The 27,563-nt window shown below is 41.5% G+C and overlaps 1 protein-coding gene across 2 annotated transcripts in view; it reads right to left on the bottom strand.

The window, feature by feature from the left end:
- Window positions 1-19,520: 19,520 nt before the first annotated feature.
- ACVR2A (activin A receptor type 2A) overlaps window positions 19,521-27,563 on the bottom strand; it is a 78,539-nt gene continuing 70,496 nt past the window's right edge. For both annotated transcript variants that reach the window (XM_083153845.1, XM_083153846.1), the window contains one exon: window positions 19,521-27,488. In XM_083153845.1, the coding sequence (XP_083009971.1) occupies window positions 27,294-27,488 (195 nt within the window). In that variant the 3' untranslated portion in view covers window positions 19,521-27,293. The remainder of the gene's footprint in view (window positions 27,489-27,563) is intronic.

Here is a 27,563-nt window from a genome sequence, read left to right on the forward strand (position 1 = left end):
CCTTGCCTGAAACTTACCTGATCACCGCTGATCACCGCTGGTAGCGTGCTGCCAGCAGCTGGATACTTCCTGGATCTTGTGACTTCTGTGTGTGCTGCTGCAGCAGTGTCATAGAGTCACAGATCGTGAGAGATAGGGACAGATAGTGACAGAGAGTGATAGAGAGTGATAGAGAGTGATATATTTTGTGTCTGCTGCACCCCCTTTTGTGCTGATCACTATATCTGAGGTGATCAGCAACTTTTTGGGGGTGCAGAGGTTTTTTTTTATATATATATACCTGTCAGTTGCAGCAAAGGTTGTGCTGCCTGTGCAACTGACTGCTGCCCCCCCTTTTGTGCTGATTGTGCTGATTAATAAACTGATCAGCAACTTTATGGGGGTCCAGGTTTTTTTTTTTTATATATATACCTGTCAGTTGCACCAAAGGTTGTGCTGCGTGTGCAACTGACTGCTGCCCCCCCTTTTGTGCTGGTCAGTTTTAATTAATTAATCAGCAACTTTTTGGGGGTCCAGGTTTTTTTTTTATATATATACCCTGTCAGGTTGTGTGTCTGCTGCCCCTGCATCACTGATCTGCAGTTGTTTTTTTTTTTGGAGAGTGCAGTGGGGTTTTGTTTTTACACCCACGTTGCTTGTGTGGGTGTCCTGTGGCCGCTGAGCGCTGATCAGTGACGTACAATCACTGAACAGCATTTTTGGCACAGGGTTGATATTTTTTTTCTGCAGTTTTTTTTAACCCCTTCCCGACACATGACGTATATATACGTCATGTGTCGGTTGCGGGGGAATCAAGCCAGCTCACGGAGTGAGCTGGCTTGAAAGAGAGCAGGTAATGGCTGTATATTACAGCCAGGCACCTGCTCTCACGGCCACGAGCGGCGAGTTCGCCGATCGTGGCCGTTTAACCCTTTAAGCACCGCGGGCAAAGCGCCCGCAGTGCTTAAATAGCTGATCCGAGGGGGGGCGCCCCCCTCCGGCGCCGATCGCGGCCCCCCGCGGCGAGATCGGAGGGTGCCGATCGGTTGCCATGGTAGCCAGGGGTCTAATGTAGACCCCTGTGCTGGCCGTGTCAGCATTCCTATTACATCCTGCCTGAGGCAGGATGTAATAGGAAGTGCTGAAAATCACTATGTTCAGCCATAGAGCTCTATGGCTGAACCTAGTACAGGCGATCGCGCCCCCTAGTGGTCAAGTACACTAGGGGGCCTTGTAGTAAAAGTAAAAAATAAAAAAAAATAAAGTTTAAAAATAAAAAAAAATAAAAAAATATTAAAAGTTCAAATCACCCCCCCTTTCCCCATTTCACAAATAAAAATAAATAAAAAATAAAAAAATAAACATATTTGGTATCGCCGCGTTCCTAAAAGTCCGATCTATTAAAATATAACATTAATTATCCCGCACGGTTAAAGGCATAAACGGAAAAAAGTTCCCAACGCCAAAACTACGTTTTTTGGTCGCATCGCCTACCCAAAAAAAAATAACTAAAAGAGATCAGAAAGTCGCCCATATCCCATAATGGTATTAATTAAAAAGTACACTTCAGCCCGCAAAAAATGAGCCCTCACCCAGGTCCGTAGGTGGAAAAATAAAAAAGTTATAAGCCGCAGAACATGGCGACGTGACGCAAATTAGAAAAACCGTAAAAGATGCTATTTTTTTTTTTTAGTGGTAAAACATAACGAAAACTATATAAGTTTGGTATCACCAGAATCGTAACGACCCATAGAATAAAGATAACCCATCATTTTAAACGAACTATGAACTCCAAAAAAAGCGTAACCAGCGCAAAATTGTGGAATGGCGTTTTTTTTTTTTTTTACCCCACATTGAATTATTTCCTGATTCCCCAGAATATTATACGGTATAGTAAATGGTACCATTACAAAGTACAACTTGTCCCGCAAAAAAAAAGCCCTCATGTGTCTATATAGCCGTAAAATTAAAAAAGTTACGCTTATTTGAACGCAAGGAGGAAAAAAAAAAAAAATTAACAAAAAAGGCAATGTCGGGAAGGGGTTAGTTTTTTTAAATTGTTTTTACACCCACCTTGCTTTTGTGGGTGTCCTGTGGCCGCTGATCAGTGACGTACAATCACTGAACAGCATTTTTGGCACAGGTTGATATCATTTTTTTTCTGCAGTTTTTTTTTAATTGTTTTTTTTTTGTTTTTGCACCCACGTTGTTTTTGTGGGTGTCCTGTTGCCTTTGAGCGCTGTTCAGTGACGGACGTTACTGACCTACATCTGTGCTCAATTTTTGGCGCAGGACCTTTTTTTTTTTTTTTTTTTTTAACCCCTTCAATTTTTTTTTTTTTATTGGGATCAAATTCCTGTATAAAGTATTTTTTTTTCTGCACTACATACACACTACACACTACATACCCCCCGTGTTGAAATAAAGATTGTACCCCCCTACACTATACACGTGTTGAAACATTACACTTACAGAAACACAAAAATAAAAATGTCATCCCAAATGTCATCCCAAATGTCATCCCAGTCATCCAGAAGAATGTATTCAGCGGAGGAGGCATATGCCATGCTTGCCTCTGACTCTGACACAGCCAGTGATGCAAGCGGGGAATTTGAAGGATTCGCCTTAAGCTCCTCTTCCTCCTCTGCTGATGAGGGACCCCCTCAAAGACGCCCCCGTAGAGCAGCTGAGACCCCCCCCCCCAAATGATTGATCCCGTATGGACCCCACCACCAGATAATTTTGAGCCCCAGGTTCCTGAGTTTTTGGCCATCCCAGGAATCCAATTTGATTCAGCAGGTCTCAGAGAAATTTACTTTTTCAAATTATTTTTCTCTGATGATTTTATAAATTTAATGGTGGACCAAACTAATTTATATGCCCAGCAGTTTATTGCTCAAAACCCCACGTCATCATTTGCTAGGTGGACCCCTGTAGATGCAGTAGAGATGATGACGTTTTGGGGTCTGGTGTTACATATGGGCATAGTAAAAAAGCCAGAAATTAGGCAATATTGGAGTACAGATGTTCTGTACAGCACCCCATTTTACCGTATGGCCATGACTCGGGCTCGTTTTGAGATAATCCTTAAATTTTTACATTACACCGATAATACACTGTGCCCACCCAGAGATGATCCCACCTTTGACCGGCTATTCAAAGTCAGGCCGGTCATTGATCATTTCAGTGCCAAATTTGCAGAGATGTACATCCCTGAAAAATTTATTTGTATTGACGAGTCCCTTATACATTTTAAAGGAAGGGTTAAATTCCGCCAGTACCTTCCCAGTAAGAGGGCAAGGTATGGCATAAAAATTTATAAGCTGTGTGAAAGCACCTCAGGGTACACCCACAGGTTTAGGGTATATGAAGGGAAGGATTCAAGAATTGAACCGCCAGAATGCCCCCCCCTCCCTCGTAGGTGTTAGTGGAAAAATTGTCTGGGATTTAGTGCACCCCTTCCTGGATAAAGGTTATCACCTCTATGTGGATAACTTTTACACTAGCATCCCCCTGTTTAAGGCCCTTGGTTCAAGAGGTACAGCAGCTTGCGGTACTGTGCGTAAGAACCAAAGAGGCCTCCCAAAAACGCACATTGCCCAAGTAATGAGAAGGGGTGAAAGCAGGGGAATATGCACCGAAAATATGTTGTTGGTCAAATATAAGGACAAGAGGGATGTCCTTATACTGACAACAATTTATGGAGACAGTACCACCTCCATCCCTGTACGAGGTACCAGTACCCACACCTCAAAACCTAATTGTATCCTAGATTACAATAGGTACATGGGCGGAGTGGATCTTTCAGATCAGGTACTGAAGCCGTACAGTGCCCTGCGGAAAACAAAAATCTGGTACAAGAAGCTGGCCGTGTATATCATCCAGATGGCACTGTATAACGCTTACGTGCTATTCCGTTCTACCAGCCAGAGGGGGACATTTATGCACTTTCAAGAGGAAGTCATAAAGGGCCTAATATTTGGGAACCAGCAGGCAGAGGGCCCCAGTACTTCTAGTACTGGCCCCCGTATTGTACCAGGGCAGCATTTTCCTAAAGAAATCCCCTCCACTGCAAGAAAGGGCAGGACACAAAAAAGGTGCAAAGTTTGCTATAAAAAGGGAATAAGAAAGGAAACTATTTTCCACTGTGAAACTTGCCCCGACAAACCCGGCCTATGTATAAAGGAGTGTTTTAAAATATACCACACATCTATGGATTATTAGGTTCATCATTTCACCGTGCTTCGTGGGTCTTGCTAATGCCACATAGCACCCACCATTCATTCCACCAGAATCTGAGCTGCAAAATCCAAAAATCACTCCTTCCCTTCTGAGTCCTGCCATGCACCCAAATGGTATTTTTTGGTCACATATGAGGCATTGCCATACTCGGGATAAATTTGGGCACAGATTTTGGGGTGCTTTTTCTCCTTCATACCTTCTGAAAATGAAAAATTTTGAGCCAGAACTGCATTTTTGTGTAAAAAAATGTAATTTTTCATTTTCACTGCCCAGTTGTATCAAAATTGGTGAAACCCCTGGGGGTTTGAAATGTACACTATACCCCTAGATGAATTCCCTGAGGGGTGTAGTTTGCAAAATGGGGTCACTTGTGGGGGGTTCCACTGTATTGGTGCTTTGGGGGTCTTGCTAATGCGACATAGCACCCACCAACATTCCACCAGAATCTGTGCTGCAAAATCCAAATATCACTCCTTCCCTTCTGAGTCCTGCCACTTTTTGGTCACACATGAGGCATTGCCGTACTCGGGAGAAATTGGGGCACAGATTTTGGGGTGCTTTTTCTCCTTCATACCTTCTGAAAATGAAAAATTTTGAGCCAGAACTGCATTTTTGTGTAAAAAAATGTAATTTTTCATTTTCACTGCCCAGTTGTATCAAAATTGGTGAAACCCCTGGGGGTTTGAAATGTACACTATACCCCTAGATGAATTCCCTGAGGGGTGTAGTTTGCAAAATGGGGTCACTTGTGGGGGTGTTCCACTGTATTGGTGCTTCGGGGGTCTTGCTAATGCGACATAGCACCCACCAACATTCCACCAGAATCTGTGCTGCAAAATCCAAAAATCACTCCTTCCCTTCTGAGTCCTGCCATGCACCCAAATGGTATTTTTTGGTCACATGTGAGACATTGCCGTACTCGGGAGAAATTGGGGCACAGATTTTGGGGTGCTTTTTCTCCTTCATTCCTTGTGAAAAGGAAAAATTTTGAGCCAGAACTGCATTTTTGTGTAAAAAATGTAATTTTTCATTTGCACAGCCCAGTTGTATCAAACTTGGTGAAACCCCTGGGGGTTTGAAATGTACACTATACCCCTAGATGAATTCCCTGAGGGGTGTAGTTTGCAAAATGGGGTCACTTGTGGGGGGGTTCCACTGTATTGGTGCTTGGGGGGTCTTGCTAATGCGACATAGCACCCACCAACATTCCACCAGAATCTGAGCTGCAAAATCCAAAAATCACTCCTTCCCTTCTGAGTCCTGCCATGCACCCAAATGGTATTTTTTGGTCACATGTGAGACATTGCCGTACTCGGGAGAAATTGGGGCACAGATTTTGGGGTGCTTTTTCTCCTTCTTTCCTTGTGAAAATGAAAAATTTTGAGCCAGAACTGCATTTTTGTGTAAAAAATGTAATTTTTCATTTGCACAGCCCAGTTGTATCAAAATTGGTGAAACCCCTGGGGGTTTGAAATGTACACTATACCCCTAGATGAATTCCCTGAGGGATGTAGTTTGCAAAATGGGGTCACTTGTGGGGGGGTTCCACTGTATTGGTGCTTGGGGGGTCTTGCTAATGCGACATAGCACCCACCAACATTCCACCAGAATCTGAGCTGCAAAATCCAAAAATCACTCCTTCCCTTCTGAGTCCTGCCATGCACCCAAATGGTATTTTTTGGTCACATGTGAGGCATTGCCGTACTCGGGAGAAATTGGGGCACAGATTTTGGGGTGCTTTTTCTCCTTCATACCTTCTGAAAATGAAAAATTTTGAGCCAGAACTGCATTTTTCATTTTCACTGCCTAGTTGTATCAAAATTGGTGAAACCCCTGGGGGTTTGAAATGTACACTATACCCCTAGATGAATTCCCGGAGGGGTGTAGTTTGCAAAATGGGGTCACTTGTGGGGGGGTTCCACTGTATTGGTGCTTGGGGGGTCTTGCTAATGCGACATAGCACCCACCAACATTCCACCAGAATCTGAGCTGCAAAATCCAAAAATCACTCCTTCCCTTCTGAGTCCTGCCATGCACCCAAATGGTATTTTTTGGTCACATGTGAGACATTGCCGTACTCGGGAGAAATTGGGGCACAGATTTTGGGGTGCTTTTTCTCCTTCATTCCTTGTGAAAATGAAAAATTTTGAGCCAGAACTGCATTTTTGTGTAAAAAATGTAATTTTTCATTTGCACAGCCCAGTTGTATCAAAATTGGTGAAACCCCTGGGGGTTTGAAATGTACACTATACCCCTAGATGAATTCCCTGAGGGGTGTAGTTTGCAAAATGGGGTCACTTGTGGGGGGGTTCCACTGTATTGGTGCTTGGGGGGTCTTGCTAATGCGACATAGCACCCACCAACATTCCACCAGAATCTGAGCTGCAAAATCCAAAAATCACTCCTTCCCTTCTGAGTCCTGCCATGCACCCAAATGGTATTTTTTGGTCACATGTGAGGCATTGCCGTACTCGGGAGAAATTGGGGCACAGATTTTGGGGTGCTTTTTCTCCTTCATACCTTCTGAAAATGAAAAATTTTGAGCCAGAACTGCATTTTTGTGTAAAAAAATGTAATTTTTTATTTTCACTGCCCAGTTGTATCAAAATTGGTGAAACCCCTGGGGGTTTGAAATGTACACTATACCCCTAGATGAATTCCCTGAGGGGTGTAGTTTGCAAAATGGGGTCACTTGTGGGGGGGTTCCACTGTATTGGTGCTTGGGGGGTCTTGCTAATGCGACATAGCACCCACCAACATTCCACCAGAATCTGAGCTGCAAAATCCAAAAATCACTCCTTCCCTTCTGAGTCCTGCCATGCACCCAAATGGTATTTTTTGGTCACATGTGAGGCATTGCCGTACTCGGGAGAAATTGGGGCACAGATTTTAGGGTGCTTTGTCTCCTTCATTCCTTGTGAAAATGACAAATTTTGAGCCAGAACTGCATTTTTGTGTAAAAATTTTATTTTTCATTTTCACTGCCCAGTTGTACCACAATTGGTGAAACCCCTGGGGGTTTGAAATGTACACTATACCCCTAGATGAATTCCCTGAGGGGTGTAGTTTGCAAAATGGGGTCACTTGTGGGGGGGTTCCTAAATTTTAGCATCTTATGGTGCCTAGAAACCTACATGGTGCCTAAAAAATAATCTCATAAAAAGGAGGCTCCAAAATCAAGTAGGTGCTCCTTCTATTATGAAGCCTGTGGTTTGGTCAACGTGCACACTAGGGCCACATATAGGATATTTATGAAAACAAAAGAATTGTGGGAATCAATTTTTAGTCACATTTCTCTAGTAAAATCTACTGTGTTCCTTAGAAAAATGTATTAAAATTGCAAATCTGCAAAAAAAATGAAATTTTGAAATTTCACCTACACTTTGTTTTAATTCCTGTGAAACACCTAAAGGGTTAACAAACTTCCAAAATGCTGTTTTGAATACTGTGAGGGGTGCAGTTTTTGAAATGGCATCATTTATGGGGGTGTCTCACATACAAGTCCCTCAAAGTCACATCAGAACTGAACTGGTCCCTAAAAAAATCAGTGTTTGAAATTTTCTTGAAAATTTGAGAATTTGCTATTCATATTGTAAGCCTCCTAGTGTCCAAAAAAATTAAAAGGAAGTTGAAATAATGATGGAAACATAAAGTAGACATATGGTCTATGTTAGTTATTAACTATTTTGAGTGGTATGATTATTTGTCTCACAAGTAGAAAATTTAACATTTTGCAAATTGCTAAATTTTCCATTTTTTTACGACATTTTGGTATTTTTCACAAAAAAACACAGACTGTATCGACCCAAATTTACCACTAATTTGAAGTACAATGTGTCACGAGAAAACAATCTCAAAATCACTGGGATAAGTAAAAGCAAAAAAAAGTTATCCCCACTTAAGTGATACATGTCAGATTTGAAAAAAAGGGCTCTGTCAGGAAGGCAAAAACTGGCTGTGTCAGGAAGGGGTTAATGTAAGTGTAACTGTTTAGTTGTCATTTTTTACCTATGCAACATATAAACGTGTAAAAAGATAAATTATATTTAACCCTGGGTCAACTGTTAAAGATGTACATACAACTGTTACGTTCAAAAACGATACAATAAAAATTAAAGTTGAAAAAAATGAATTTCTGAACAGTGTTTCAGCGGTTATAGCAAATTTTACACACCATGGGCCTTAGCGGTCACTGATCCAGCTCTGTGATTTTTGATTGCTGATGTTCCAAAAAACTTCAAATCAAATAATCATTTAGTTTCTTGTGGATTATCCAGTAGGAATGCAATTTCATGAACCTTCTTATTGCAAATGTGGCATCCTATAGCAGTACCATGCCTGAACGCATTGGGCGCTTGAGAATGACCCATTATGAATCACACATGTTTGCACATGAAGACTGCATGGCTAGGTGCTTCATTTCTTACACCTGTGGCAACAGGTCTGATTGAAATAATTGAATTCAATAATTAACAGGTGTAGCCAAATACTTTTGTGCGTATAGTGTATGTCACTACATAAGTCCCTTACATTGCACCTATTTCCGCAGTCACTATAACTTGTGGAAGACCTTTAAAACCTAAATACAGTTACATTCATATATATATTTGGACACAGATACAATTTTAATAATTTTGGTACTGTATGCCACAACAACAGATTTAAAATGAAACAGTGCACATTTGGTTGAAAAGCAGAGTTCACATTCAAGGGGGTGAACAAAAAAGTATGTATAAAACATTTAGATATTACAACCATCTTTATACAGTCCAGTTTTTCACCCCTTCAGTGGTGGGTTGTTTTTTTTAGGGAGCAATCCCCATTGGGCGAGTTTTTTATGGGGAGCGCTCTCTAAATAACACCCCACCACTGCCTCCCCGAGTCCGGGCAGCCCCTTAACCCCTACGGTGGCAATCCCGAGAATTTTCCGGGCTTGCCAGACTGGGCACTGAGGCACAGCCCGGAAAATTCTCGGGCTTGCCACCGTAGGGGTTAAGGGGCTCAGATATAATTGGACAAACATAATTAAAATGCAAACAATGACAGTCTGAACAGTGTTACACAAATGTCTTTGCTCAGATCAATTTATAGGTTCATCAGAGGTGCATGCTAGACTCTGAAAACAAACTTAATTCCCCCAGCACTCTGCAAACTGGTCAGTACAGAATTGTACAATTCTGTAAACAGGTGCAAACATATGGTAAGCCACCAATCACACCTTGGCAATCCAAATACTATATGAAAATAACAATTTGATTGAGTCGTCTGTCCAAGTTTCTGAAATGAGAGCTACTTACATGGAAACCCCCAATATCCTCCAGTATTACTCTGGAGGGATCAGCATATTCATACCCATCTGTACCTTTCCAAACAGTGATACACAATGGTAGTTGCTCAGATTAATTTATAATCCCAATCACAGGTGCATACAATGGAAGTCTGAAGGCTGGAACCCATGGACATTATAATAATAATAATAATGATATTTATATAGCACTTTTCTCCCAATAGGACTCAAAGTGCTTCACACATTGTCTTTACAGCTCGAAATACAAAACAAGCTTAACAGTAGATGTCAGTGAAATGCTTGAGTAAATAAGTATGTCTTTAGTCTATTTTTAAAGGATTCTATAGTGGGCGCTTCTCGCACTGTGCGAGGAAGAGAGTTCCACAGAGTTGGAGCAGCAAAGTTGAAAGCTCGACCCCCAGATGAATTCAGGGAGATTCTGGGTACTGTTAGTAGTCCTTCTTCAGTGGATCGTAGTAATCGAGTAGGACAGTAAGGGATCAGCAGCTGTTGCAGGTACCTTGGGCCCTGGTCATGTAGGGCCTTGAAAGTGAGTAAGCCAATCTTGAAAACGATTCGCCATTTTACAGGTAGCCAGTGAAGGGCGTAGAGAATGGGAGTTATGTGGCAGGAGCGGGGCTGGTTAGTTAATAGTCTGGCGGCTGCATTTTGTACCAGCTGCAAGCGGTGCAATTCTTTTGCTGGAAGACCCAGGTAGAGAGCATTGCAGTAGTCTAGTCGTGATGATATAAATGCATGTATGACTTTAGGAAGGTCTTCTGAGGGAATTAAATGCTTGATTCTGGCTATGTTTCTCAGATGAAAGAATGAGGATTTGATTGTGGCTGACACCTGATGTTTAAGTGTCAGGCCATTATCCAGGACAACACCAAGATTCCGCACATGATCAGAGTTTTTTAATGCTGTGCCCCCCAGCTTAAGACCTGTCAGTTGGCTATGCTGCCGTCTTGTCCTGTGATTTATCATCAGGACTTCTGTTTTATCTGGGTTCAGTCTCAGCCAACTGGCACTCATCCACTCCTGGAGCTCAGCTAGGCAGCCATTTAAGGTTGTTATTGTGTTAACGGTGCCTGGAGCAAAGGACAGGTACAGTTGGGTATCATCTGCATAGCAGTGGTAGACCAGGCCGTGACGTCTGATTATGTCACCAAGTGGAAGCATGTATACTGCAAAAAGCATGGGAGATAGTATAGAGCCCTGTGGGACACCACAAGACAACGGCACTGGTGGTGAAGAGTATACTCCCGATGCAACTCTCTGTGACCTGCCAGCGAGAAATGATTTGAACCAGCTAAGGACTGTGCCACCCAGGCCACAGAAATTCTTCAGGCGCTCAATTAGAATACCATGGTCAATGGTGTCAAATGCTGCAGAGAGGTCCAGAAGGATTAGGATTGAACAGTCTCCTCTATCCCTTGCATTTAGAAGATCATTGAGCACACATACCAGAGCTGTTTCTGTGCTATGTCTTCTCCTGAATCCTGACTGGAATGGATCATAAATGTCATGGGTTAACAGGTGGGTCTCTAGTTGAGTTGCAACCACTTTCTCAATAACCTTTCCTAGAAAAGGAAGATTTGATACTGGCCTGTAGTTGGTCATGCAGTCAGGGTCTAAATTAGATTTTTTAAGAAGTGGTCTGACTATTGCTTCCTTTAGTGGTTCGGGAAAAACGCCTGTCTGCAAAGAGCATTGAACTATTTTTGCAAATGCAGGGCCGATTATTTCCATACACCCTAAAAGAAGCTTGGATGGGGCAGGGTCCAGATCACAGGAGGAGGGACGCAACAGTCTGGAAATTCCAGCAATGTATTGTACATCCACTTGGTCAAAGATGTCCCATGAAGGCAAGTGTCTTAAACTGGTAGGCTTGGTCTGTTGGAACTCCTTTGGTGTCACTGTGGGGATTCCAGCCCGGATGATAGATACTTTATCTGCAAAGAATTTAGCAAACTCATTGCATCTTGACTGCGAGAGGGTTACATCAGGCTGCAGGCATGCTGGTTTGCAAAGCATCTCCACTGTACGGAAAAGCTGAGCAGGCCTATTTTTTGCTGTCGTGATCTCAGTTGAAAGGAACACTGTTTTCTTGCGGGTGATTGTTGATTGGTATATTCCAATGTGTTTGATTAGATTTAATTTATCCTCTGCCAGGTTTGTCTTCCTCCATCGTCTTTCAAGTATACGACCCCTTTTCTTGAGATCACGAATACTGTTGTCAAACCAGGGAGCTTGATGGTGTGGTTTGCAGGGTCGAATACGCAATGGGGCTATAGTATCCAGTGCCTCTGTCACAGCCCTGTTATAAAAATGGACTAGGGAACATGGATCTTTACAGGTCCCCATCACTGCTGAGAGGTTCAAGTTAGCTGCCATGGCCTGAGGAGTCATAGCCCTCCTTGGGCGATATTTGGTCAATTCCATGGGCACAGATCTATTTTGAGGGGTTGCGACTGAGAACCATATTGAGTGGTGGTCTGACCATGTGACTGGGTTTATCTTTAGGTCAGATACTTCTAGTCCAATCTGGAAGACAAGATCAAGAGTGTGGCCACTTTTATGTGTAGCAGAGGGGATGACTTGAGTGAGCCCGAGAGCATTCATTGTGCACATGAGATCTTGGCCGAGGCGTGAAAGCTCATCATCGACCCATGCATTGAAATCCCCGAGGATGAGCCATCTTTGGTGCTCCAGAACTAGCCCAGCAACAATATCTGCAAACTCTTGTAGAAATGTCTTTCCATCTCCAGGGGGGCGATAGATGAGAAGTACTCTGAAACCTAATTGTGCAGAACTCCGGGCAACAATGCACTCAAATGAGTGAGTCATTTCCATAGGGCAGACCCTAAGTTTTAGTTCTTTTTTAAAGCAGATGGCCACCCCGCCTCCCCTGCGGTCCAGTCTGGGGTTGTGAATAACAGAGTAGTTGGTTGGAACTGCAGCTTCCAGGATAGGTGCTGCATTTTCATCCAGCCAAGTCTCAGTAATACAGGCTATATCTGACGATTCGATAAGGTCAGCAATTGTAGCAGTCTTGTTTTTTATAGATCTGGCATTACAAAGGACGGACCTGATGGGACATACCCGAGGGCCTGCATTTTTCTTTAAGTAGTGTGTGTTGGCACCTTGGAAGTCATTCACAGAGAGAGAATTTACAGATCTGTACTTCAAAGCACAGGGTCGTCTGTTGGGTACTGCTTCTATTTGTCTCCTATTTGAAATTGGAGAGACTGATGACCGGTTACTTAGATGGTTACAGTTGATAGGAGGTTTACGGCTTCGATTCCCTCGGCTGCCACGGTGAGTTCTCTTAAAAATGCCCAGTGATTTAAGGATGGAAGCTTGTGCTGGATTAATAGGAACTGCCTTTCGTGGTGGGCGGAGTGAAAGTATAAAGCTGGAGGTGTACAAATACATTGGGTCCTCAATGACAGAGCAAGTATGAATTGCATTTGAAGAGAGAGGATTGAACAGTTTTTTTTCATCTATACTGAGAGTGATCCATAAATTACAGTGGAATGTGATTCAGCAACAGAGTTTGCATTTATTTGGCTATTGCTATAGTCAAATATATTCCTACACCTATATTTCCACCTTTCTTATGCTTTGCAGCGGTCTTCAATTGGTCTTTCTGCCTTTAGTCTTCAGCAAGTGAAATAAATGATTGGGTTGACCTGACCAAAAAATATTCATTGTAGATGATTGCTGCTTTGAAAACAATTCCAGAGTTTGGCTGGCATCCTGCACCTCCAGCAATCTCGGATCTAATTACATTTTGCAAATATCTCCCTAAACACTTCAGAGTTCAACCAGCTGTATCTGTCTTTTACCACATCAATGTCCCAGTGCCATTGGAAGACATACATGCTTATGCTGCCATTACGCTCCTTCTGTATTTTACATATAATGTAGTATGCTTTGGATCATGAACCATTCCAAACCTTATTCACAATCTAAGGTCAATCCAAGGTCATCGCAGCAGCACCCGCACTTTATAACTGTGTCAATTTGCGCAAAAGTGCTTGCTGCGCCATAAGGCTAGGAGCAACTTTGTGTCAAGTCAGGCTGTTTGAAGCCTACGAAGGGTGCAAGTTGCAGAGGCAATTGACATCAAAATCTACAGATGCAGCAGCTCTCATTAGAGCCAATCGTCCCATTCTGAAGATGCCTGCCACCGCCCTCCCCACAGCCTCCACTAACCCTGCCCGTCTCCCTGAAGCGGGCAGGGAATCCGCTCCTCGCTGCCAAGTGACTGGGACGTCCCCGTCATAGGAGCACCTCTCCGCCAGCTCATGGAACCTAGCTATTCCCTGAGCTGGCTGAGAGGCACTCCATCCGTATATGGATTGACCCCTTTATTTGTCCCATCACCCAGAAGCAGGTCATCTTAGTTCATCTGTCCAAAGAATGTTGTTCCAGGACTGGGCTGGCCTTATTTAGAATTTTTTGTGGCAAAGTCTAACATGTTCTTTATATTCTAGATCTTATGAATGGTTTGTGTCTAAATTATTATTATTTTTTGCCTTATTTGTTTATGGTATACTTGGATAATGATATCAAAGTATTTTACACTTACGAATTTTGTGAAGGTGTTTTTCTTTTCCATTGACACGATTGTGCGATCATCCATTACTGTTTTCAAGAAGTTTTTTCGTTGCCATGCTCATTGGGATCTTGTTATTCTCAGATTATACAAAACTTAATTGGGCTACTCTTAAGTTTATACATACATGTGCAGTTGTCTCCTTTATCTTTACACACTGGCTTCTGGTAGATGTATTGATGTGCTGCAAGGGCAAATTCCAGTGATTTCTCCTAAAATGCGAGTCAACCAGAACCCATCCTGTGAATGATGGTATGCCCACCGGGTTCGTTTGCCCGGCATGCAAATGGATGTTTTAAATAAACATCCATTCACATGCCAGTAAGGGTGGTCCAGGCCACTCTTACATATGCATGTAGAATTCCAGGGAATAGGGCGAGTTATGTCAGTTGTCCGCCCCCCCGCACATACGTCACGAGCACATTAGCATTTGTAGGTCCAGCCTTTTCATGGGAACGCCCATGAAACGCTGGGCATACACATATGCTAATGGCCCAGGTCCAGCACTCCATGCCCCTCTCCAACCCCCGCTCGAAAGGCAGGGAACATGCACTCAGCGAACAGATTGTGCCCAGTTTGCACGTTCCCAGTGTATACATATGCGCAGAAATGCTGCTACGCATGCGAAAAACATTGGTCTCAGTGCAAAAACATTGGTCTCAGTGCAAATTCACGCCCAAGCGATATCTCAAAACCAGCAATTTACAGGATCCAAAACAGCATGGGTTTACTGGGGGAAGATCATGTCAAACAAATCTTATTGACTTTTTTGACTGGGTGACTAAAGTAATAGATCAAGGTGGGGCTGTAGATGTAGCTTATCTAGACTTTAGTAAGGCTTTTGACACTGTCCCACATCGCAGACTGTTAAATAAACTTGAAAGCTTGGGATTGGATTCTAAGATAGTTGAATGGATAAGAGCATGGTTGCAGGACAGAAAACAGAGAGTTGTAGTAAATGGCGTACAGTCAAAGGAGTGAAAGGTTACAAGTGGAGTACCCCAGGGATCTGTACTTGGACCAGTGCTTTTTAATATCTTTATTGGTGATATTGCAAATGGAATTGAGGGTAAAATGTGCCTTTTTGCAGATGACACAAAGGTATGCAACAGGGTAGACACACCAGGAGGGGTAAAACAAATGATTGATGATCTAGGTAGATTAGAGGAATGGTCAAGAGCATGGCAACTACAGTTTAATGCCAAAAAATGCAAAATCATGCACTTGGGTTGCAAAAATCCAAAGACTAAATATAGTATAAATTTCACTATAATGGAAACTACTGAGGAAGAGAGGGATCTAGGTGTCACTATTTCAGGGGACTTAAAGGCAGGTAGGCAATGTAACAAAGCAATGAAGAAGGCAAGTCAGATGCTTGGTTGCATAGGGAGAGGTATCAGCAGTAGAAAGAAAGAAGTAATAATGCCACTGTATAGGTCATTGGTACAACCTCATCTAGAGTATTGTGTTCAGTTCTGGAGGCCATATCTCCAGAAGGATATAAATACATTAGAGACTGTACAAAGAAGGGCAACTAAAATGGTGCATGGCCTACATCACAAAACGTACCAGGAAAGACTAAAAGATCTTAATATGTATACTTTAGAGCAGAGAAGGGAAAGGGGGGACATGATAGAAACTTTCAAATATATCAAGGGTTTTAACAAGGTACAGGTGGGAGACATTCTTCACAGGAAGAGGAGCAGCAGAACACGAGGACATGCACTGAAACTAGAGGGAGGAAGATTCAGGGGAAATTTGAGGAAGAATTACTTCACAGAAAGAGTAGTAGATAAGTGGAATAGCCTCCCATCAGAGGTGGTAGAGGCAAATACAGTAGTACAATTTAAACATGCTTGGGATAGGCATATTGATATCCTTACAAAAAAATAAGGTTTGAGGTAACATGTTTAAAAAAGGGGCAGACTAGATGGGCCAAGTGGTTCTTATCTGCCGTCAAATTCTATGTTTCTATGTTTTAACCTGAATAAGGACCAATATGTAATTACATTGCACAGTCTGGAACCTGATCCTAAGAAGAGGTGGGCCCTGGTCAGTGGGGCCCACCAGGGGTTTTCCCTGTAGGCCAGTCCAACACTGCTTTGGGTCAAGGGTGGGTTCAACTCACATGTAACTATTTAAGACTACCCAATAATAAAGTAGATTTCTTATACCTGGACATTTCTCTTGGCCAATATTAAAATCAGGTTCACTACAATTGGACACTACTCCAGTGACATTCCAGGTCAATCAATACTGACAGACCTTAACCTTTCCTAAATGAGGAACTGATACATCCCGAACCAAGTCCCCCATATCCAAGGAGTTGCCTTCCTGAAACTATTATACAATACTTTACCATTAGCTATGACAGCCTTACTACATCCTCTGTATTAGATGAAGGTCCTGGACCAGCTTAGCGTCATATTAATGGTTTGTGTATTAATGAACTGTTACTGATCCAATTCGACTGTTATTACTCCAGTCAAGGCCATGTAACAACTGTTCAGATTTACGTAACTTTTAAAGAAACAGAAACAATTCAAAAATAAGTGTAATTTTCATGTTTATTGGTTTTGGTTTTTTGGTGGGGATAGCATACAGGTTTTATTTGTACAATATTTAACAATCACTTTTACCAGGGTATTTTCTGTAGGTACTTGCAAAAGGAGAAATAAACGAACTGCAGTTAAGAAACAGTAGTGCAGCAACCTGTTCCTGAATGATGACTGATACACTGAGCCAAAGCTAGGATTGCTTACCAAAATATCAGAGGTAACGGATTATACGGACTGAGAAACTGCATAATAACATAGTTGCTGGTTGAAATATCTGAGGTAAATGATGTTCAATCAAACGACACTTTCCCTTTGCATCGTTTTGTAATTAAACCATAAATAAATTTTATGCATATGTATAACAATTGCACCGAAGTAAGAAAAGTCATAAAAAGTTTTCAAACAGACTGGAAAACATTGGTAAATTAAAAAAAACTCTTAGCAAATAAAATTTTGGCAGTCAATAGTTTGGAGCTATTGTCACAGATAAACGGGATTAAAACACCTTCATTACATTCAGTACATGTCTCAAGGCATTGGGGAAATGAAAAATCGGTCAGACAGTTCTTACATCATGAAATGCATCAATCATTTGTATTGAGAAACATTGATTCAGTAAGCTTAAGTACGGGTTGCATCAGTAGGCTCTGCAAAAACACCCTCCAGGATATTCTCACCAATTTCTATGCTGATTAAATTCGAATTTTCGATGGTTATTCGTAGTTTGAGCCAAATATTGGGAACAGAGCTAGGAGCCACTAAGGATTTGCAAATGTGACCATTAAAGTGTAACTGATACCTAAACATAGTAGCGGCTGCCATGCTGTGGCATAATAGTAGAGATTATACCCAACCCCAGTCTTTCCTGTATGAAAAACCTAAATATTTGTATAGTTTCTCTGGAGTTCGGATGCATAATTGATCTATGTACAGATATGAACAACCTAGTGTGTGTGTATATGTATATCCTGCTCTTATCCCACTATCTATGTAAAACCCCTATGGCTACCCAACGTTGGTTTGTACCCACATTAAATATTGGCTGATAAACTAATTTTGTTGGAAACTGCAACTCCCCGCCCCCCCCCCCAAAAAAAAAGTTTTATTTCTTTTGACTATTCAAACCCCATTTCTTTAGACTGTCAAACCTGTTCCAACTGTGAACATCCTTCACTTCTTTCAACTATCAAAAGTTCAGACTTTCAGCTTTTTCTTCTTCTTATCCAGTTATCAAATGTTAAAAATCCAGGGTTGGGCTCTTATAGCCAATTCAATGTCCTTTTTTAAATAAAAATATATAATTAATACATATTATAAATACATAGTGGACTTATTAAAATAGACACACAAGACGTACAACACTATACACATAAGACAAGGCAGAGTATGATAATGTTCTGATATACAGTATGCTGAGGCTTAAATGGTTAGTATTTGCTTATTGTTCAGTCAGTAACAGAGGCATTGATATCAATAGTTACCAGTCCCATTCATTTATTATGCAGAGCTCCTTGATGAAAAGATAGTGGACCTGTTTCCTTTATCAGAGCATATGATGAATTTCCTCCTTAAGGTAAAGTTGACCCTTAGCAAGGGCACAGGTTCCAGGTGCTAGTGTCCATATTATTATAGCACTTGTGAAGGGACTGTATCCTGATGTATGGATGGCAGTACCGGACTGACCGTAACTGGGCATGTTTAGGGGTTCCAAAACGTGTTTCTCTGCCTTAAAGTGATTCGGCAGCTTCCTCAGGATACAGTCCCTTCACAAGAGCCACATATGCTATAATAATATGGACACTAGCACCTGGAGCCTGTGCCCTTGCTAAGGGTCGACTTTACCTCAAGGAGGAAATTCATCATATGCAGGTCCACTCTCTTTTCATCAAGGAGCTCTGCATAATAAATGAATGGGACTGGTAACTATTGATATCAATGCCTCTGTTACTAACTGAACAATAAGCAAATACTAACCATTTAAGCCTCAGCATATATCAGAACATTATCATACTCTGCCTTGTCTTATGTGTTAAGTGTTGTACGTCTTGTGTGTCTATTTTTAATAATTGTACTATGTATATGTAATAATTAGATATTTGTATTTAAAAAAGTAGTAATCTTTTATCCTGTTGTTTGGTATATTCTTTGAGTGAAGCAGCGCCAACTAGCGGTGGTGGCTTGTAGCTAAACACCACCCCCTAGTATTGTTCTAAGTACAGAGGTACACAATTCCTCTGATAGGGGGCTGCAGCTTACACAACGTATATTAATAAACCACCACCAGTGTCACAACAGCGCTTCTGTGTGACTAGTAACTTTTCTTTATCTTGTCAATTTCCTTTTGTTTGACGGTTTCAATCTGTATCGGGTACGATCAAATCACACACTCAGTGGTTTCCAGAATCTGCTGGCTACATACATTTTTTTTGGTGTCAGGCACATTCCAAGCTACGCCTTACGTCAGAATTGTGGTTTTTCACAGATGACACTTTCACACTGCATTACCCAGGTCATTTAGGCATTCTGCAAATGCCCAGTAAAACAAATTCACAGATACAGACAGTGAATGGAGAGACTTCAAATAATTTTTTTACCAAAAATGGAAGAATCCCAATGTTCTTGGCATGATAGACTACACTCGTGTGCAAATCGCACCACCCAGGAAATTGGAAGAATGTTCTCAGAAGCGAAAACCCTTCCAATGCCTGAATGTCCAGGTGGTCTGATTTAAACATGAAAATTTGGGATCTGATTTTTTTTTTTTGGGGTCAACACAAGACTCCATCATCCTAAGCCTGTCTTCGCTGTTTCAGGACTTCGAGATAGGAAAAATGGTTATCTTTTTTTTTACTATAATAAATATATTTTTACTGTCACTAGGTGATGCAGATTACCCCAATAAACCATGGCTGTTGACCCTATTGCCTGATCCAACAGGTGACAGAAAAAAGGTACCAAATCGGCATACATAGCATCGTGGGGTAAAATTGAACAAATATTTGGTGCACTTAAAAGCCACTTTCTGGGCCTAAAGCTATGCAGTACCAGGTGAGTAAGTGCACCCCCTAAACCACAAAGAAGTGTTCTTGAAATGTTGTTTAAAGAAGGGATCCTTCAACAATGTTTCTTGAAAGTACCTTTGTGTTAAACATTTTCTTTTTGATTTTCCCACCTTTTTTCTTTCCTGCAGGGTCACCTTTTAACCATTTGTGCTGCTGACATTTCCCTAAAACCCCCATGGCTACCACTTTCTGGAAAGAAGGGACACCCTTACCTCCTTCAGCAATGTTTTAAGGAATGACCACTGTGTGAAACTTAATTTTCCGTGCAAGGTCACCTTTGAATTTGTGAGCTGAAGACATTTTTGGAACCCCAACAATACATGGCTACCAAACCCTGTAACTAGGGAAAGATCCAGAAGGCATAGAATTAGAAGGCACAAAGCAATCTGCCTATGTCTTAATTGCAGTTTCATATTTTGAATCGAAAGTGTACCTAAGCACAATGTAGAATAAATATTGCAGCATTAACCCTTTTACTGCTAAGGATGAGTAGGGCTTGATCTCAGCACACCGCCCCCAGCTGAGCCAACACAACAGCAGATCAGTACTACCTGCCATATGAATCTTTGCACCATCATCATGTTCACTTAAATAGGACACTACTCGAGTGACATTCCAGGTCAATGAATAGTGATAGACCTTAACATTTCCTAGAATGAGGTGAATCAACAGAAAGGGAGCGACACATCGTCAATCAAGTCCCCCACATATCCAAGGAGTTGCCTTCCTGAAACTATTATACAATACATCCCCATTGGCTATGAAAGCCTTACTGCACCCTCTGTATTTGATGAAGATCCAGGACCAGCTAGGTGTCATATTAATCATCTGTGTTTAATGAACAATTACTTATCCAATCAAACAGCCAATTCGACTTCCATTATGAAACAACTTAAGTGATTAACTGTAACCTTTGAAGAAACCGAACAAGTCAATAAAAATAAGAGGATTTTGGTACCTACTTGTAAATCTGATTCTCTGAATTAGCAGGGGACATTGGAGAGCTTCACAATGGGTATAGAGATGTGGATATGGGAGCTAGGCAACTAAGTTTTAAAAGTGAATGGCCCCACCCGCTCTACTACCCAGCATATTGCTGGGCGATAAATCACCGAGCGATATATCGCTCAATGCCCCCTTTTCATCGGCGACCAGAGATGGTCGCTGATGAAAAGAAACCTCTGCCGGCGGTGCCGCAGAGGTAATCAGCTGCTCGCAGGAGCTTGTTAGAACGGAGCTGAAAACGGGAGCGCGCACCCGGCCATTTATCGCTGGGGCACACTCCCATCACTGGCCATATTCCCAGCGACAACAGCCCCTATCGCAGTTGTGTGTACACGGCTTAAGAACAATAACAGGCCGGCAACATGAGCAGAGGGGGCGTCCAGTGTTCCCTGCTGATTCGGAGAAACAGATGTACTGGTAGGTGCAAAAATACGCTTTTCTCTGTCATCCAGCAGTGGACATTGGAGAGCTTCACAATAGGGAGGGAGAGCGCGAAGGAGCCTACAGAACCAAATGACAAAAGTTAGCAGCGGAAGCAAAAGTATCAAACTTATAAAAAAAACTTCATGAATGTGTTCATAGAAGATCAAGTAGCCACATGACAGCTGACCACGATGCTCCCACTGACCTAGTAGAATTGAGGAGAAAGACATTGCCAACCAGTGCACATGCACATATGCCCGGTGAATGGCAAACTGCATCTATCTGGCTAGTCTGTTTTGAAGCCGGCCAGTCACGACATGCCACATCATATAGGATGTATAGAGAATCAGTTTTATGAATAGATGCTATGCAAGCGATTTAGATTCTTAGTGCTCAGACCACATCCAAGGTAGACCAGAAGTCTTGTGGAATGAAGCAACTACAATGGGCTAATTTATGTGAAAGGCGTAAACCACCTAGGTATAAATGAAGCCTTCATGCAGAGCTTAGCCCAGGCGACATGAAAGAGACGATACAGTTGTTTACAGGACAGGGCACCAAGTTCCAAGATCCGTCAAGCTGAAGCGAAAGCTAGCAGGGTCAGTCTTCCAGGAAAGAAACTCGAGCTCACCTCTTCCACTGGAGCAGCAGGAGGCACGAAAGGGGGAACTGATACTGGCTGAGCTGTCTTTTTATATAAGTGAGATACTGAGGCGTCCATTGGTGGTGTTGTTTCCCACCAAGCCATCATAGAAGATAGGAAAGAATTAATAGATGCAAAACGCCTAGGAATTTGGAAACGCTTATCTGGTTGTTTCCAAGCCTACTTCAAGTGTTCCCGATAGGAAAAAAAAAAAAAAAAACACTGCTGGTTTTGGGTGTTTTCCAAAGAGGTAAAATTCCTGTATATCTGGAGGATGAGCCTCTGGCAAACTCAGGAACTTTTTGAAAACCAATATAAGCACTTCTACCCCCAGAGTAGTAGGTTTCCGGTATCATTAATGGATCTTGAGCGACATCCTCCCAATCCCCTTCCTTTTTAGCAGAGGGGCCACAGGCACACAAAGTCTGGGAAGATGCTTTTGAGTTGAAGCCCTTACAGACTACCTGGCTGTCAGGGGTGTGAGCAGCCAGGGGCACTGGACCCCTGCTTGTGGCAGAAGAGGGGAAGGATGCTTGCAGTCAGTTTATATAAAACAAGAAAAACCTAAAATCCTGCTGAAATAGATGCTAGATGTGTCCAGCTCCGTATGCACATTTTTCAAAACTGGAGGCTGCTGGGTTAGAAGGGGAGAAGTCACTTTTAAAATTTAGTTGTCTCTAGTTCTCATATTCAAACCTCTATTCCCATTGTGAAGCTCTCCAGTGTCCCTTGCTGACCGAGAAAAGTGTAATTTTCATTGTTATTGGTTTTGGTGGGGATAGCATACAGGTTTTATTTGCACAATTTTATCAATCAATCACTTATCAGGGTATTTTCTGTAGGTACTTGCAAAAGGAGAAAAAAAAAACTGCAGTTAAGAAACAGTAGTGCAGGAACAGGTTCCTGTATGCCGATTGATACACTGAGCCAAAGCTAGGATTACTTCCCAAAATATCAGAGGTAACGGATTATACGGACTGAGAAACTGCATAATATCACAGGTGCTGGTGGCAATAACTGAGGTAAATGATGTTCAATCAAACGACACTTTTTCTTTGCATCATTTTGTAATTAAACAATAAATAAACGTTATGCATATTTATATCAAATGCACCAAAGAAAATTTTTTAAACAGAGACTGGAAAACATTGGTGAATTGAAAAAACTCCTAGCAAACAAAATATTGGCAGTTATTAGTTTGGGACGCCTTTGGGTGCCAAGTTAATTTGTTAAAATAGGTGTGAAAATTGGCAAGCAAACATTTGTATTCATCATAATCACCTGTAATGTTTACCTTATATAGGAACTATAATTTTTTATACAAATGTTCTTGTTTATATTTATATAACGAGAGCGATGCCGGCATTTTTAGTGGATATTTTGAACATCTGTCAAAGAGATGCTGGCACTCAAAGGGTTAAAAGACCTTCATTACATTCAATACATGTCTCAAGGTATGTGGAAAATGAAAATCAGTCAGACAGTTACATTACGAAATGCGTCACTCGCTCGTATTACGGAACATTGATTCAGTAAATTTAGGTAGTGGCTGCATCGGTAGACTCTGCAAAAACACCTGCCAGGATATTCTTACTGCTTCCTCACCAATTTTGAAGCCAATTAAATTAGAATTTTGGATTTTTATTCGTAGTGTAAGCCAAATATTGGAAATAGAGCTAGGAGTCACTAAGTGTTTGCAAATGTGAGCATTAAAATGTAACTGATGCATAAACATAGAAGAGGCTGCCATGCTGCGGCATAATAATAGTGATTCTACCCAACCCCAGTCCCTTCTGTATGAAAAGCCTAAATACCGAAACAATGGCAGCCCCTCCTATAGTAAAGCAATAGAGAGAATGGAATATAGTGTGGGAGAAGAGCAGGAGATACATACAACCTTTTTAGGATGTTCCTATCTGTACATAAGTCAACTATACATCCAAACTCCAGAGACAAACTATACAAGTAGAACGAACAGCCTTTTAGCAAAGTATTACAGCTGAAATCAGCGATGTTTGTTATTGTATAAATAATAAATGTGTCTATACAGGAAGCAGCTGTGACATTGTACATACAAAGTAAAACTTTAAAATGGTAAATTCATTAAATAAAATACTCATTGAGCACAGTTTTTCCCCATTGATCTGAAGAGATGCGTGTTTTTTAGTGTGCAACACGTGTACTGCATTACACACACCATATACACAGGAATTCACCATCCAACACTGCCTTTTTAAATTTCTTTAAGGAACAGCACATTACTTTGAGACTGAAAGATTACCCCAAATAGTGAGGCTCATGGCTAATGCAGGGAGTCCGCTGCATTTCCTCCCAATTTTATGGGCCGCACACGCTGTTTCAACCTCACTGTAAAAACCCAGCGAGGTGGAAACGGCAGGTGCAGGGGGGTCAGTTGAATACTGACCCGCGAGCTGCAATGGCGAGCAATCAGCACTGCTCACCGTCACAGCTCGCTAAAGAGCACTGAATATACCCCATTAACTGATCCATTACAGATGCCTCAAGATTAGAAAAAAAAACTTTATTGGATATCATGATCACACAGCCAGGGACCCACCCCTATCCATCTATCCCTGTGTGATCACAGCAGATGCAAACTTCACTGCTGGTGTCTCAGGCTGCTTTGTGGAAGATGGTGAACACATTGTTGCTGCAATAAAGCAGCCATTTACAGCAAGAAGAGAAAATACAGAATACATAAGGGCAGGATTTTCTTCAGCAAAACACAAGACAGTCCAAGAATTAACCCTTTGAGTGCCAAGTGAATCTGTCAAAACAATATGTGCATCATATTGTCCTGTAATGTTTATCTTACATAGGTAATATAATTTTTTTCTACACATTTTTGTGGACATTTTACGCATCTTTAACAGCTATGTTGGCACTCAAAGGGTTAAAATATGCCCTAGATCACCTGGGTACTTTCTATCCAGGGCAAAGAGCACTGCGAGCTTGCAGGATAGATTTTACCTCTAAAGATAACATTAGAGATTTAAGAATAGGATACATTTATTTATTTAAGGCAAGTCACCAGACAAATCCCATTACCGCCAGTTGTCAATGGCACATTGGAAAGGGAGAGAGAAATAAGTTAACATCTCACAAATGTTCTTTTTTGTTTTGAAAACACACAATTATTCCTGGTCAATTGCTAGAATACAAATTCGCATTATACTTGCAAGGTTTTAAGTTATACATGATTTTAGGGAAAACAATTCTGTTTAAATACTTAAATGTTTAACAACTTACATCTGATAAAAGTATCCAATGACATTCACTCAAAACGATGCGTTTTGAAAAGAATTTCTTATTTTTAAGAACACTCAGGAGTACCATTTAACCATCCCTGCATGTGTGTGGGGAGAATGGGGGGTGGGGGGGGGTGGGGGGTGGGTGGGTGGTAGAGCTACTGAAACCTGAGGGAACAAGGTCGCAAACTGAAAGTTGATTTTGCATGTTACACTTACACGTCCATCAATTCATTGCCTCCTCCAGCACTGGTCACCCTGGGGCTTAAGAACTTTGGTGCTCCCAGAATGTGAGCAACCAATGGTCTGCTAGATGATACCTGCGGCCTGGGACAGAGCGCACTTGCAGTGAGCTTCTGATTGGTAGAAACATTGTAAAAAGATTTCCTGCATTTATAATGGACAAAACTTAATACTTGCTAATGTAGGTTCACTGTAAAAATTCAGACAAAATAAAACTTTCCTTTGGCATGCACAAAACATAGTAACGTACACCCAAGTGCCGGCAGCCAAATTGTGTGCCACCAGCATTCGTGATAATCCAGCCTATGCATGATCTAGGAACCAGTCACATTCAGGCCCAGTGCATAGAATAGATAGGTTGCAGTCTAATATAGATTGGCTCAGCGCACAATATGGCTGCTTCCACTATATGTAGACAGTGGATGCACCGTAACAGACTTTGGCACCTATTCCTATGTCCAGCCAGAACACATCAATGATGTGTCAAGTCTGTTTTCCTGCTAGTCTGTCCTATACATATCAGTATTGGTTACGCCGTGAGTTGCATAATGGAGAGTATTACATTTCACCAATGATCCCTGATTGTTTTTTCCTTTATTAAACTGCAAGACATGAAAGCTGTGGTGCAAAAAATCTGCATCCGTTTAAAGCAGAGCTGGCCAACCTGTGGCTCTCCAGCTGTTGTGAAACGACAAATCCCAGCATGCTTTGCCACAGAATTCCTATTAGGGAATGCTAAGACTATGGCAGAACTGGATAGCCACAGGTTGGTCAGGTCCTGCTTAAAGAAATGACGAGCTCACTAGACGGCAGATTTGGAGTACTGTGCTGACACGATGGCACTGTGTGATTGTAATTCTGAAAGCATAGTGAGGAATTCTGGGTCGTGAAACTTCCTGAGGAGATCCGGAAACAGCTGTGCTGGCCGTTCTCTGAACAGACGACACACAACATACAGAAACTGAGGAGAACCGAGCGTTCCAGTGTTAGAGCTTTGCAAAATTAAAAAGAAACATGCTTCTATTTTCAATAATTCCTCAGACACAGCAAACCTATATAATACATTGGCAGGTAAAAAGAATTACCTACCTGGGGATGGGGTGGAGGGGGGTGGGTTCCAAGAACTTAAAAGGTTATAAAACACTGTTTAGGAATGGTTATTTGTTGTGGACATAAACCTTTCCAGTAATAGAGGCGCTAAAAGATCATTTATTTAACCCACAAGCAATGTATTGATGACACCTCTGATGGGTTAAACATGACTTACTGTGTTTTTTTTACATATGTTTTAAGTAACACAAAAGTGTGATACATATAAAAACTGTTTGCATTTATTATTAAAATTGCTTAGTGTTTTCAAATGTATAATTTAGAGACTGTGGAACTGAGGTATAGCTTGTTGAGGGAGGATAAAGTATGCTTGGAAGCCTCTTTAAAAATGTCCCACAAATTAATTTAGGTTTCTATACATAAAACAGCAGCACAGGGAGCATTCACAAGCTGTGTCATATTGGTATTACAATAGTCATTTATAGAAACACAACAGCAAATGCAATAAAAAGTTACCCTTTTTAAGTCTGAAATGAAATGCTTTGATAAAAAAAAAAAAGTATATATATATATATATATATATATATATATATATATATATATATATATATATATATATATATATATATATATATATATATATATAGCAGTAGTTCATTCAAGGTTTCAGTCTTTTATGCCATGATTAGAAAACTGGTGTCAGTTAATTATCCAGAGCGAGGACCGCATTTCCATTTTCTTCACGTATTATTCATTCCTCGATTTGTTGCAGAACCGTTCCAGGTCCCATGGAATGAAATAAGTCTGTTGCTTCCTGTATGACGGACATCGCAATAAAAGACCAACCATTCTAAGAAAGTCATACCTTAAGCTTAGCAGCTCTGAGTTCTGTTGGTCAAGTGCAAGTATCATAGACTAGATTCCTTGGGTGGGAAGTCCACATTTGTCACCATAGTAACAACTGTTACAATGTCCTCTGTGGTAATAATGTTTGTGAGTCTTTGCATCTGGATAACTCTCTCCTCTACACAGCCGGCCGATAATCTGGCCTCTGCGTCGTGATCCCAGCACTCTTCTATTGTTTCACAGAGCATCGCCAACCCCTGCAATGGAAGATGAAAAAAAATCTTCAATACCAGGCCCTACTGTAAATGAATGGGGCCAAATACCAAGTGCCT

The sequence above is a fragment of the Crinia signifera genome, chromosome 7 (assembly GCF_055691185.1).
Source record: "Crinia signifera chromosome 7, ASM5569118v1, whole genome shotgun sequence".
Lineage (NCBI taxonomy): Eukaryota > Metazoa > Chordata > Amphibia > Anura > Myobatrachidae > Crinia > Crinia signifera.